This window comes from Seriola lalandi, unplaced genomic scaffold (assembly GCF_002814215.2).
Source record: "Seriola lalandi dorsalis isolate HSWRI2012SDOR001 ecotype SW California unplaced genomic scaffold, Sedor1 jcf7180002054901, whole genome shotgun sequence".
In the NCBI taxonomy this organism is placed as follows: Eukaryota; Metazoa; Chordata; class Actinopteri; order Carangiformes; family Carangidae; genus Seriola; species Seriola lalandi.
In genome coordinates, this window is record NW_019525453.1 from 7,071,825 (window position 1) to 7,084,244 (window position 12,420).

At 39.7% G+C, this 12,420-nt stretch overlaps 1 protein-coding gene across 1 annotated transcript; it reads right to left on the bottom strand.

Moving 5' to 3' along the window:
- Nucleotides 1-245: 245 nt before the first annotated feature.
- Nucleotides 246-11,459, bottom strand: unc93a (unc-93 homolog A). The gene is made up of 8 exons (XM_023429977.2): nucleotides 11,189-11,459; nucleotides 9,259-9,440; nucleotides 6,654-6,883; nucleotides 4,659-4,784; nucleotides 3,099-3,310; nucleotides 1,820-1,955; nucleotides 1,538-1,669; nucleotides 246-616 (listed from the first exon to the last, which is right to left on the bottom strand). The coding sequence occupies exons 1-8, from the start codon at nucleotides 11,276-11,278 to the stop codon at nucleotides 327-329; spliced, it is 1,398 nt and encodes a 465-aa protein (XP_023285745.1). The 5' UTR covers nucleotides 11,279-11,459; the 3' UTR covers nucleotides 246-326.
- Between the last annotated feature and the right edge of the window lie 961 nt (nucleotides 11,460-12,420).

A 12,420-nucleotide genomic window follows, 5' to 3' on the forward strand; every position in this document is an offset into this window, starting at 1 on the left:
TGAACAGAAAAGAAGTGCCTCAGAGTAATTTTGTAACTTTCAATTATTTTCATGTTTCATTTTTAAAGATTTTTGAGTCATCTGGTCAACGCCAGCCTCCTCTAAAGTTGTCCAGCCAAAGTGAAGTGCATCAGAGTTTATTTCACATCAACCCGCAACAGACGCTCGGGCAGTGCCAGTGAAAGATAAAGTCAGGGTTTGCAGGGTTGACTGGATGCCAGTAAAGACCAACACAATTGGACAGGTTTCATATTGACCCTTTCTCATATCTCATATAGTTTATTCAGTGTGGCAATTTGAACAATTTGGCATCAGTATCAGAGTCTCTATATTCGTGTTTGGCAAATGATCTTGTTCTCATCTCTTTCAGTTGTTTCCTTGTGGTTTAGGTAGGTCCCCTCATTAACAGGTGGTGTGGGATTCTTGTATTCGTGGTACTCCACTATGGGGTAGGTGATGGCAGTCAGCAGCAGAACAGCCAGCACGATGTACAGTTTATACTCCAGACATAAGAAGGTGCTGTAGCCGAAGGCAATAACGAAACCGAGAGACTCCCACATACGGTAGTTGGCGAATGCTGCCTCTTTGTCCCGGGGGAAGAGGATGCCGTAAAGAGCTGCAAGACAAAAGGCGGGAATAAAGTTCAGGTGTTAGAAACTCCAGCAGTGTGATTATTACATTATTTTATAATCCCGATTTTATAAGGAAATAAAAGAAGCACTTGTTCAGTTTGGTCCAGGCAACCCTTGAAAAGACAGAAGCAAACAAAGGCTTGTTCTTGATCCAACAATACCACAGTGTGGACATAATGAATACAATGATAATAATTATGTGTCCAGAATGAAAGGATTCATCCTCTGGAACATGAATGTGCTGAGTAAATTTCAACGCAATCTGCAGATTAGAATTTGATATTTCTTATCTACTTTTTGAAATTTTGACAATACGGTGGTTCCGGGGCGAAGCTGAGTGGATAACGAAGCATTCATCCTCTAGGGAATATGAGTACTCATGATACCTTAGATGGAATCCCAGGAGTTAACTTGAGAGTGGCTCTAGAGAGTATTTGTTTTATCAGTAACAAGGCACTTGCTCTCGTCTGTGACACAGTCTCAAATGGGACTGTGGAGCTTCCCCCTGACTTTCATTGTCAGCAATTGGAAGATAGTTTTCATATCCGCCCAAAATACTAGTAGGGTTATTTATGAAATGAATTGACAAAGACAAAAACTAAGGTAATTTTAGTTAGTTTTGTAAATATTCAATACAATTTCAGTTACTTCAGTTCAGTTAGCCCCATTTTTAATTTTAAGAAGGTAAACAAAATGTTTTTCACATCTAGTTTTCATTATTTCGATAGTTTGTGTTAACAACAATTACCTTGACACACACCGCGTGTGTATTATCATGGACGGCGCATGAAGACAAACAACTATCAGACAAACCACACTGAGGATTTACAGTGATATCCGGAGGGCAAAGAAACTCCATGCTATACTCCACGCTGTACACCAGAGGGCTGATGGGAGGCTCTTACCGTTGGTCTGAGTTTGCCAGATAGCGTCTGCCATGCCCCACAGAGCAGGAAACACAAAGAAGACAGCCAGCTGGTCAGGATGAGGCTTCCAGAACAAGAGGGCAATGATGCAGGAAAAGTTGGCCACTGCAGCTGAAAACGGACAGATACCACAATCAAACAAATATCAGCAGTTTGTGCATCATTATATCCAAGCTTTATGGTAAGCAAACTACATCTTTAAAAGAGAGTGAGCATTAGTTTTAATGAGAAGTCATCTCTCATTCAGTATAGAGGTTTTACCCAGGAGGAAGAGTGCAGCTCTGCCAGTGTAGCGAGCGAGTCTCCCAAAGAGGAACGAGCACAGAGAATTGGAGGCTCCAAAGCACATCATCACAAAGCCAACATAGTGGATCCCCAGAGCACACGTTACATAGTTCTGTAAGGAAACACAGCACAGATCAGGCATGTCCAAAGTCCGGCCCGGGGGCCAATTGCGGCCTGTGTTCAAATTTTCACCGGCCCGCAGCCTCTGTCATAAAATCAATACTATGCGGCCTGCCAGCTCTGTTGACCACAGTATAAAATACACGCATACAAAAAAAGCTATTTTACATTTCACCATCTACCTCCAGCTGGATGAAGGCAGGTTCCAAGAGATTCGAACATTTGCTAAGAAAATGCTGAGCTTGTTTGGCTCCACATACTTGTGCGAGGAGACATTCTCGGTTATGAACATTAACAAGAGCCTCGTGAGGACGAGACTAAGTGACTCTCACCTGCGTGACGTCTTGCGCATCAAAACCACTGTTTCTGAGCCGGACCTGGACTAGGCCTACATACTGCAGTCCAGATCTCAGTATCACCCTTCACATTAGTGCAGGCAAGATATGTGTTTAGTCCTCTGAGGTGGATAAATTCTAAAATCTCAGTGAATTGATTTTTTTGTGACGATCAAAACCACAGTTTTGAATATGCACGGACCACTGTTTTGAATTTAGAAGTTTACAGTGAGCATTTGTAATGTTTCAAATGAACCAAGATATGTTTCATCTTCCCAAAAGTTTTTTTTTCCAGACAGACGTTTTCTTCATTTTATGTGGTCTTCAAATATGAAAGGCAGAGTGATTTTGGCAAAAACTTGAAAATGAAAAGAAAATGAAGTATGGCATTTGCAATAAAAATTTCATAAAATAGTTCATTTGTATTTAATGTTAATGGTTCACATTTTCACCTGACCAAATCTGGCCCTCTTTGCAAAAAGTTTGGACACCCCTGGTATGGATTCTTTTTTAGCAAATAAATCACAAAGTGGATCATGTAGCACTAAAGACCTAGATATTTGGACCAAAACAGAGTGAAGAAACAGCAAAGAAACGTATCAAAATGTGTATTCGAAATGTTAAAACCTCTTGAAGCATAAACTAATCTCTGTTGTCCAGCTGTATGTTGCAAACACTCATATTTTTCAACAAAACATCATAAAATCTCTGAAATACCTTTCACAAACCTTTTTCAGTGCAGCTTCAACAGTTATTTATGGTATATGGGAGAGTTTTCTCAAGCGTCGAGATCTGCTCACCTTGGTGTACTCCCCAGAGAGGAAGCTCTGTTCAAAGCCGCTGTACATGGTGAGAGGGATGAGGGTCAGCAGCCTCCAGTCCTTCAGCAGTCTGAACGTAGCCAGGAAGGTGTGGCAGAACGGCTCCCGGTTCCCACGAAACTCACTGGCCTGCTCCTGGTCGATGTTGTCCAGAAACACTGCGATGATGAGCATGGCCAGCAGACCCACACCTGCCAGGCGAAGGAACACACAACACTGACTCTATAGACAGCTGCAATAGTCTGATACACTGGTACAGCCAGTGTGCAGCTGATTTGAGGATGTGTTAAAGAACAACTCAAGTATTTCTTTAATGCTGGGATTTATTTTCTCGGTTTTGCCACCACTTTCTGTTTTTTATTAAACAAAAAAATCAGTTCGTTTAAAATGGGTTAAGATGCTTTAGTTTTTTTTAAATATTAATTACATTTATTTGTGCAAATGTACTATGTATGACTGTTCTGTATACAGCTGTTACATTTTTTTTAAGTATATTTTTTTGGGCTTTTATGCCTTCAATGGACAGCACAGTGGAGAGTGATAGGAAACGGGGAGGCAGAGAGGGGGAATGACATGCAGCGAAAGGCCGTCCGATGCAGGATTCGAACTGGGGCCGACTGCAGCGAGGACTGTAGCCTCTACACATGGGGCGCCTGCCTAGACCACTACGCCACACGACGCCCCAGCTGTTACATTTTTAATGTTAGTTTTTTTCTGTAGTTTTTCAGTGGTTTGGTTTGGTCTTCATCTTGAGTGTCTGGAATTGACATGAGACCGTATTAATCAGTGTTTTCAGTAGAAATACCTCAGGTGTAATCTGGATTTCTGCTAAACAACTTTTGAATGCGGGCAAAAGGCCAAAATGTCTTTTAGTACCATCTGTAATAAAAAGGGATGGTAAGTTCTGGAGAAATCCAAAATGCAAAACTATAAAACTGGCTCTTTAACCAACATGGGATGTGATAAAAATCTATTTTATGTTATATTAAAAGGTTTAATGAAATAAAGTTTAATGAAGAGTCTCTGCAGTATTGGAGTTATTATTTTTCCAGTTTGACTAACAGTGTAGACGGTGTAATTTAAACTCCTCCTATTTCGCCATAACCTGCACCTTCTCATTTTCTGTTTTATTTTGAAACCATTTTGTGCTTATTAAATTACATTTACTAATGTGCCTTTGTGTATCTCTGCATATGTGTCATTTATGTTCGTTTATATTAATTTAAGTTTATCCAATTATTTAATTGGACAGTGACTCGTTTTGCTGAATGTTAACACATGTACATATGTATATAGGAATTAACGGTCAGATGTACGTTTTAGCAGTTGGAGACATTAACATGCATATTTTGCAAATTTAACTGGATTAAAAGTGAAACTGAAGAATTAAAACAAACTCTTATCTACATTCTGGCCTTTAACAAGTGAAACCCATGATCAGTTGAGCTAAGTTGCTGATATCTGCACTGTTGACTCAATATGGAAGAGCAACCTAATTTAGTGTTTGACACTTAATTGTGATGCAAAGTAGCTGCTGACCAATGTAGCATCCGACGAGCGTCCACACCAGTTTCTGTGCCGGTCTGGTGGTGGTTCCGTTGACGCTGACGTTAAGGCCACAATCAGCTGCTCCACAGGTCTGCAGCTGCTCATCCGGGATGATCGCTGTCAGAAAAAATACAAAATTAATACATTTTAGTTTTGATAAAAACATCCTTTCACTACGGAAGAAAGGGGCTATTGCCAAGTTAGTTGTAATGTTAATGTCTTTCGTCTCTATATATTTGGCCTCTGGAGAAAAGAATTGTATTTATTGCCTTTGAAGCAGAAGATGTCCCTTTTTGTAAAGGAAGAAAACCTTCAATAACATGCAGCGATAACACATTCACACTGTGCTAAATACTGTTATTAATGAAAATGAAGAAGTCTAATTAAACCAGCATAATTCAGACTTTCACATAAACAGTGTGACCCGTAACCAGAAAGGAAATAAAAATGGAATAAATAGCTGTGTCATACTATCTTTCCCAGCAATCATTTTAGCTGATAAGCTTTAACAGCAATAAAATAATATATTGCATAGTTGGCAACATCATCCACTGTTAACACACTCTTTCTGATTCTCCTCTGAACTCAACCCATAAAAAAAAAGCTGTAAGTCCCTGGTTAGACTTTGCCCACTGATGGCTCTGTGCAGCAGTATCAACAACACGCAGGATCGAAGACGGGAACTGAGGCTGAGCCGCTGACCCGGGGGGGGGGGCATAATCTGAGCAACATGTACCCTCCTTGATCTCCATGAGTCTAAAGTTGTGTTCACGTCATATATGATGGATGACAGAGATGGGAAAGCTTTCATGTCATCCAGACAGTTGTATGATTACTCTGCCATGACAAGATATCACAATACGCATTAAATTTGGGTTTAATTTAATTGAACAGTGGCCTTTGGCTGATGCAAGGCATCTATATTTGTTTTGTTCTTTGGCACTTCCATATGAATATATATGTGCCGTATCAGAGCTCTCAGAAAAATCTGACATTCCCACTCGTGTAACTTCTGCAATGAAGTGAATGCAGCAAACGCATACCAGATACATACATCTGAACCATGATGTTAGATCATTGAATTCAGGGCGCTTTCATTGAAAGGAAGACTCATGACTGCACCTTTTTTATTTCTGGGAGTATTTTATGCCTTTATGCCCTTATGATAGTGGACAGTAGAGAGCGGATGCAGAGACAATCACAGGTTAATGTATCATGAGACTGTTAAGAAAGCTTCCCCTGGTTCAAGGCGTCAGTTTCACACAGACGGACCGCACCCCGAGACTTTCATAGCTCAAACTAATTCTTCAAATTCATCCACTGTGCCACCTTAAGAAACTCTTGCATTCTGGTAGAATTCAGCAGGAAAATGCAGCAAAGAGAATAAAAATACAGAAAAACCTCCAGGAGCATAAAATCTCAGCTCAGTGGCTTCTTCTTTTTCCAACTCATCAGACTCTGGATAGTTTCCTTGGACAAACAAAAGCAACTTGCAATGTCTTCACTGCTGTATATTTCCAACATATTACTGTGGTCTCCAAGAACTCTTTCTTTTCTGCTCGCTCCACAACTTCGTTAGAGAATGACAATTTTGAGCCATGTTTTTTCTCTTTTCTGTTATTGCAACGTTTTAGGGCTTGAAATCAGTCAGTCTTTCTTTTTGTGAAACTGCGTTAACTACTAAAACACTACAGACCAGTCTAAAATATCTTTATGAAACTTGCCCAAAATGTAAACACAAAGCAAGTCTGATCATTACTGTACCTCTTGATTCAACGTGTCGGCTGAAGTTACCTTCTGTTAACTAACTGAATTCTGAGCTCATTTAAAGAGCAAACTAAACCAGCTATTCAGTCCTAGTTCCTTTTACACACCATTTTACGACAGCCTGCTCAAATGATACATTTTCCCTCACAGTGTATGTGTTAATCACTTTGCCTCACTGCCACTAACATGCACGTAGTTCACTTTCAGCCGTCTCCCTACCTATGTTGGTGTCCTGTCCGAAGATGAGCGACGACATGAGGTTTCCCCACACCGCCGACGACTGAAAGATGAAGAAGAAGATACCGAAGTAGTGGTTGATGACATCGGAGCCCTTTTTGCCCTCCTTGGCTGCCTGCACGTTACCTGAGATGGTCAGGTAGGTGCATTTAGCCGACCACAGCGGAGAGCCACCCAAACCCAGGATCGCTGAGGTGGGGATGAGGGTGTACCTGGACAGGAGAGATCAAAGCAAAATTTATTCTTGAATAGCCCAATTTTACCTTTGCAACTTTATTTTGAACAGCAAATAATCAAATCAGTGGTTTCTGGATGGATGGCGACAGTGTCAGTCATGAGAAGTTTTTAAAACCTATTTAGTTGCTGTTTTTCTAACACTACTTTGATATTCTAACCATGCTCCTTTAGTATGTCACTAAGATGTTCCTGCCACATGGTACATCAATGCAGGGAAAGTACATTTGGCTGATTATACTAACATTTAAAGAATCTGACGCCGACATCTCTCTGCAGAAACTGTTGCCATTGCTCTGGAAAAACCACAGAACCCAATATCAAGAGTTTCATATACAGGTGCATCTCAATAAATTAGAATATCATGGAAAAGTTCATTTATTTCAGTAATTCAATTCAAAAAGTCAAACTCATATATTATATAGATTCATGACACACAGAGTGAAATATTTCAAGCCTTTATTTCTTTTAATTTAGATGATTATGGCTTACAGCTAATGAAAACCCAAAATTCAGTATCTCAGAAAATTTGAATATTACATAAGATCAATAAAAAAAAAGGATTTTTAATACAGAAATGTTGGCCGACTGAAAAGTATGTTCATGTATATGCACTCAGTACTTGGTCGGGGCTGCTTTTGCATGAATTAATGCATCAATGCGGCGTGGCATGGAGGCGATCAGCCTGTGGCACTGCTCAGGTCTTATGGAAGCCCAGGTTTCTTTGATAGCGGCCTTCAGCTCGTCTGCATTGTTGAGTCTGATGTCTCTCATCTTCCTCTTGACAATACCTCATAGATTCTCTATGGGGTTCAGGTCAGGCGAGTTTGCTGGCCAGTCAAGCACAGTGATACGATGGTCATTAAAACCAGGTATTGGTACTTCTGGCAGTGTGGGCAGGTGCCAAGTCCTGCTGGAAAATGAAATCAGCATCTCCATAAAGTTTGTCAGCAGAAGGAAACATGAAGTGTTCTGAAAATTTCCTGGTAGACGGCTGCGTTGACTGTGGACTTGATAAAAACACAGTGGACCAACACCAGCAGATGACATGGCTCCCCAAATCATCACTGATGTGGAAACCTCACACTGGACTTCAAGCAACTTGGATTCTGTCCCACTCCATTCTTCCTCGATTTCCAAATGAAAGGCAAAATTTACTTTCATCTGAAAAGAGGACTTTGGACCACTGAGCAACAGTCCAGTCCTTTTTCTCCTTAGCCCAGGTAAGACGCTTCTGACGTTGTCTCTGGCTCAGGAGTGGCTTGACACGAGGAATGCGACAGTTGTAGCCCGTGTCCTGGATACGTCTGTGCGTGGTGGCTCTTGATGCACTGATTCCAGCCTCAGTCCACTCCTTGTGAATCTCCCCCAAATTCTTGAATGGCCTTTGCTTCACAATCCTCTCAAGGCTGCGGTTATCCCTGTTGCTTGTGCACCTTTTTCTACAACACTTTTTCCTTCCTCTCAACTTTCTATGAATATGCTTGGATACAGCATCTGTGAACAGCCAGCTTCTTTAGCAATGACCTTTTGTGGCTTACCCTCCTTGTGGAGGGTGTCAATGACTGTCTCCTGGACAACTGTCCAGTCAGCAGTCTCCCCCATGATCCTGTAGTCTACTGAACCAGACTGAGAGACCATTTACAGGCTCAGGAAACCTTTGCAAGTGTTTTGAGTTAATTAGCTGATTAGACTGTGACACCGTGAGTCTACAATGTTGAACTTTTTCACAATATATTCAAATTTTCTGAGAAACTGAATTTTGGGTTTTCATTAGCTGTAAGCCATAATCATCAAAATTAAAAGAAATAAAGTCTAGAAATATTTCACTCTGTGTGTAAGGAATCTATATAATATACGAGTTTCACTTTTTGAATTGAATTACTGAAATAAATGAACTTTTCCATGATATTCACCTGTAGTAGCACAAATGACAACTACTCCTATATGCAATGCCCAAATGCACAAAAACCTCACCCCAAGTGCCACTCTGATTTGACCTTTGGGTGAAGTCAAGTTCCTCTCCAGACATGTTTTAAACTATGTAAAAATATTTTGTTTAATACGGGTTTCCCACATAAAAAGTGAAGTAATCTGGGATCAGGCCCAGTGGCTGAAAGAGCAGTGTGCATCAAAATGGTTAGAGACTCAGTCAGAACAGTAAGCTTAGTCAATTATTTATGTTGTTTGTTAGTTTGTAACTGGCAGTGGCTGACACCGAAACTTCCACTCTGTACTGACAAGCCCCCACCTTTCACATCTATTATAAATATATTTATTTCAGTTCTATTTATTTCATAATGACTTGTTGTGGTCTTCATCTTGAGACCCTGACAGTCTACTGATGATTTACCATCCTGGGTAGAGGTTTCCAACGGAGTAGGAGACGTAACAGGCCATGCCAGCAACAATGGTCCATTTACAGCCCAGATTTTTGATCATGATGGGAGGCAGGAACATGGAGGAGATGATGATGGAGGCGTAGATGACGCTCAGAGACGCCACGCCCATCCCCTGCTCTGCATTCAGACTGCTCTGCACACAGACAGTAGAGACAGGACTCCATTAGGGGACAATGTTAGTTAAGGGGAGGTCAGTTTAAGTAGCTTGCAACTTCTTCTGCCTCTTACTTACATGCTATTCATTTCAGTTTGAAAACTCTACACATAAAACTGAATTCTGTGAAAGCACCAAATGTCCGACAATTTTGAGCTTGAATTCTGCAGAGATCAGTGTTTAAATATGGAGGAGTGAGTCAATTCTCAATTAACTGGTTGAAATTTTCATACAGACACACTTTCATGTTTGAATTTGAAAGTAGTTTGTTCTTTGAAACAGTGTCAAAGCATCAGGATTATATGTGTTTATTACTTTGTCTTAACAGGAATGTGTTTCAGTCTTACGTGAGACTGGTTGAACACATGCACTTCTGCTTTGATCTAGTGTGTCAGATAACACCGGGGGCAGAATGATCAATGTCCTGACACCCATACTTCTTTTCACAAAGATCTAATGTCGATCACATCTGTCTCAGACAGCTGCTTATAATGATAACTCATTTGCATATTTTACCCTTAATTTTAACATTTTTATATGCTGCCTACACTTGGCTAATATTTTGTGTCACTTAGGTATCTAAATTCAAAATTTATCCTTTTTATTATTGGAAATGGAATTTATCCACGATATTTCTTATCTATTCTTATTTCATTTCTTATTGTCATTAGTAGCAGCAGAAGTATGCCACTGATAAATAATGTGATAAATAAAATTTTAAATACAAGAAAATGCAAACCACCTCGGAAATCATGCACAAAATGCATCTCTCAATACGTTTTCCCTCCATGAATAAGTCCCTTAAAACTCCCACGATACTAACTCCCACTTTTTCAGGGTATGGCATCTTAATTTATCATAGTTTGATTAAAACATTAAAGATTTTCTAATACATGGTTGCCCATAAAGTTGGAATAATTTTGTTTTCAGACACAATCCTCTGTTTATTCCTATTTAAATGCATCAGTAACTAGTTTGGAAGAGATTGACTAAAGTTTTGAGAAGATATACACTTTAACTGTTAAGAATAAATCACATTGTAACAATCATTTCATGGAAAGAGGTAAAAAATATTTTATTCCAACTTTCTGAGCAACAGTGTATAATGAAATGATAGAAAGACCTCACAGCGACATTAATACTATCCCAATATCCTTTGTTTGATTTTTAAGTTACATTAAAATGGTTTTAACAATTAAAGCAACAAACCCATCATCACTAAATGATTTTGACATGCTTGAGACAATGTAAAGAAGAAACTGAAGAATGTGTGTTAAAGGGCAAATACAGCTACAACATATCATCAGCCCGTGTGGGGCCTTAATTTTCCCTTAAAACACCATGATACTAATCCCTGCTTCATTTAATCAAGAATTATGGACATTTACAGGCTAAAATAAATGTTCTAAAATAATGAAACTATAAAGACAGGAAACTAATGTTAAAATAATTCTAAAACCCATTATTTTTCTTTTTAAAGGTACAATTAAAGAAAATTACTTTTCCAAAACACAACCCAGTAACAAACTATTATTTACCCTGTAAAACACGCACAAAAGGAATTAAAGAAAAATCCCTTAATCAGTTGCCCCTCCATGAAGTGACCCATGAATTAATCCCTTAATTCCCCATGACAATGACACTTTTTTTTACAGTTTTCAGTTGAACAATAACAATAAATAATACATTTATAATTTTATAATAATAAATGTAGCTCTTCCACCTACCTGTAAACTCTGCAGGCCTCCGTAAGCCGTGAACAGAGACAGAAACCCCACAGAGACCACCAACACGTTCTTGAAGTTTCGGCTGATCATGGCTGCGGCTCAGAAGTAAAACCTCCGCAGACCTTTTACTTTTAAAAATATATATAAGAAAAAATAAGTGTTTTCTTCAGTGGTGTTTATGAATGACTTCATACAGCAGCTGAACCGCTCCAATGTAAAGTCAGTCTCTTTTTGCTGCCTGTGATAAACTCATATGGTAGAAACAGCTGTGAACAAAGTCCAGCCCTCTCTCACACACACACACACACACACACACACACACACATACGAACGCATGCACACACACGTACAGTTTCACCCTTATCAGTGGGCCTCTGAATTGCCTACCACATGCCAAATTTTGTTGGAAATCAGTAGTATATCAGTTTGTCTTTTAGTCCCTCCCTCCTTTGACTCATTACAGATGTTGTGACTGTAACTATCTCTCCACTACAGCTTTCAGTCCCTCTCTTTCCTTCTTCCTCCTCATTTTTTTTTTCTTTATCTTTTCATCCTTCTTTGGTTAACATATAGGCTGTATTCTTGTTTTTTCTCTGTGCTGTGTTCGGCAGCAGTGGAGATTCCTCATGTTTACATTAGAGTTATCGTCCATACGTACAGGTGCCGTGGCACCGAGCAAATGTTTATGACATTTTATTTCTGATCCTTTTCCTTTACGATGGCACGAACTCCTCGTCTTTACGACATGAGAGTTTGTTGTTGTTTGAAGAAACATGACAAAGCACAGGGACGGTGCACTCCTCTGTGTTATCTCAGCTGGACTCAGAAAGCAACAAACCAGCTCCAGGCTGATCTGTCACCTCTGAGCAAAGACCAGACTGGGTCAGTACCTTGTTGTCAAGGACTGTGACGTACATGTCGTTATTTTTATTATGTTCAATTCCAACTAAAATGGACACAAACACAACAATGATCTGCAAAGCATGATATCAACTCCAAGCACCCCACCCATAGACCCACACAGACACAATAACAATGGAGGAAAAAACATCCACAACTGATTATATATGGAGCTGCTGGATGGCTTGGAATGCTGGATTGGACGTAGGTCGTGACAGATGACAAACCTTGACATATACAAAAGTCAAAAGTTCATTGCCTCAGCCGCTGAGAGCCTCATATTTACATTTTCCTCTTTAGCCCGTTGATGACTCCATATAAATAACATCAAG

Coding starts and splice junctions, on each gene's coding strand:
- unc93a (XM_023429977.2), bottom strand. CDS start 11,278: ATGATCAGCCGAAACTTCAAGAACGTGTTGGTGGTCTCTGTGGGGTTT. Junction 4,785..6,653: donor CGGACAGGACACCAACATAG/GTAGGGAGACGG, acceptor TTTTTCTGACAG/CGATCATCCCGGATGAGCAG. Junction 1,956..3,098: donor TCTCTGGGGAGTACACCAAG/GTGAGCAGATCT, acceptor GTTTCCTTACAG/AACTATGTAACGTGTGCTCT.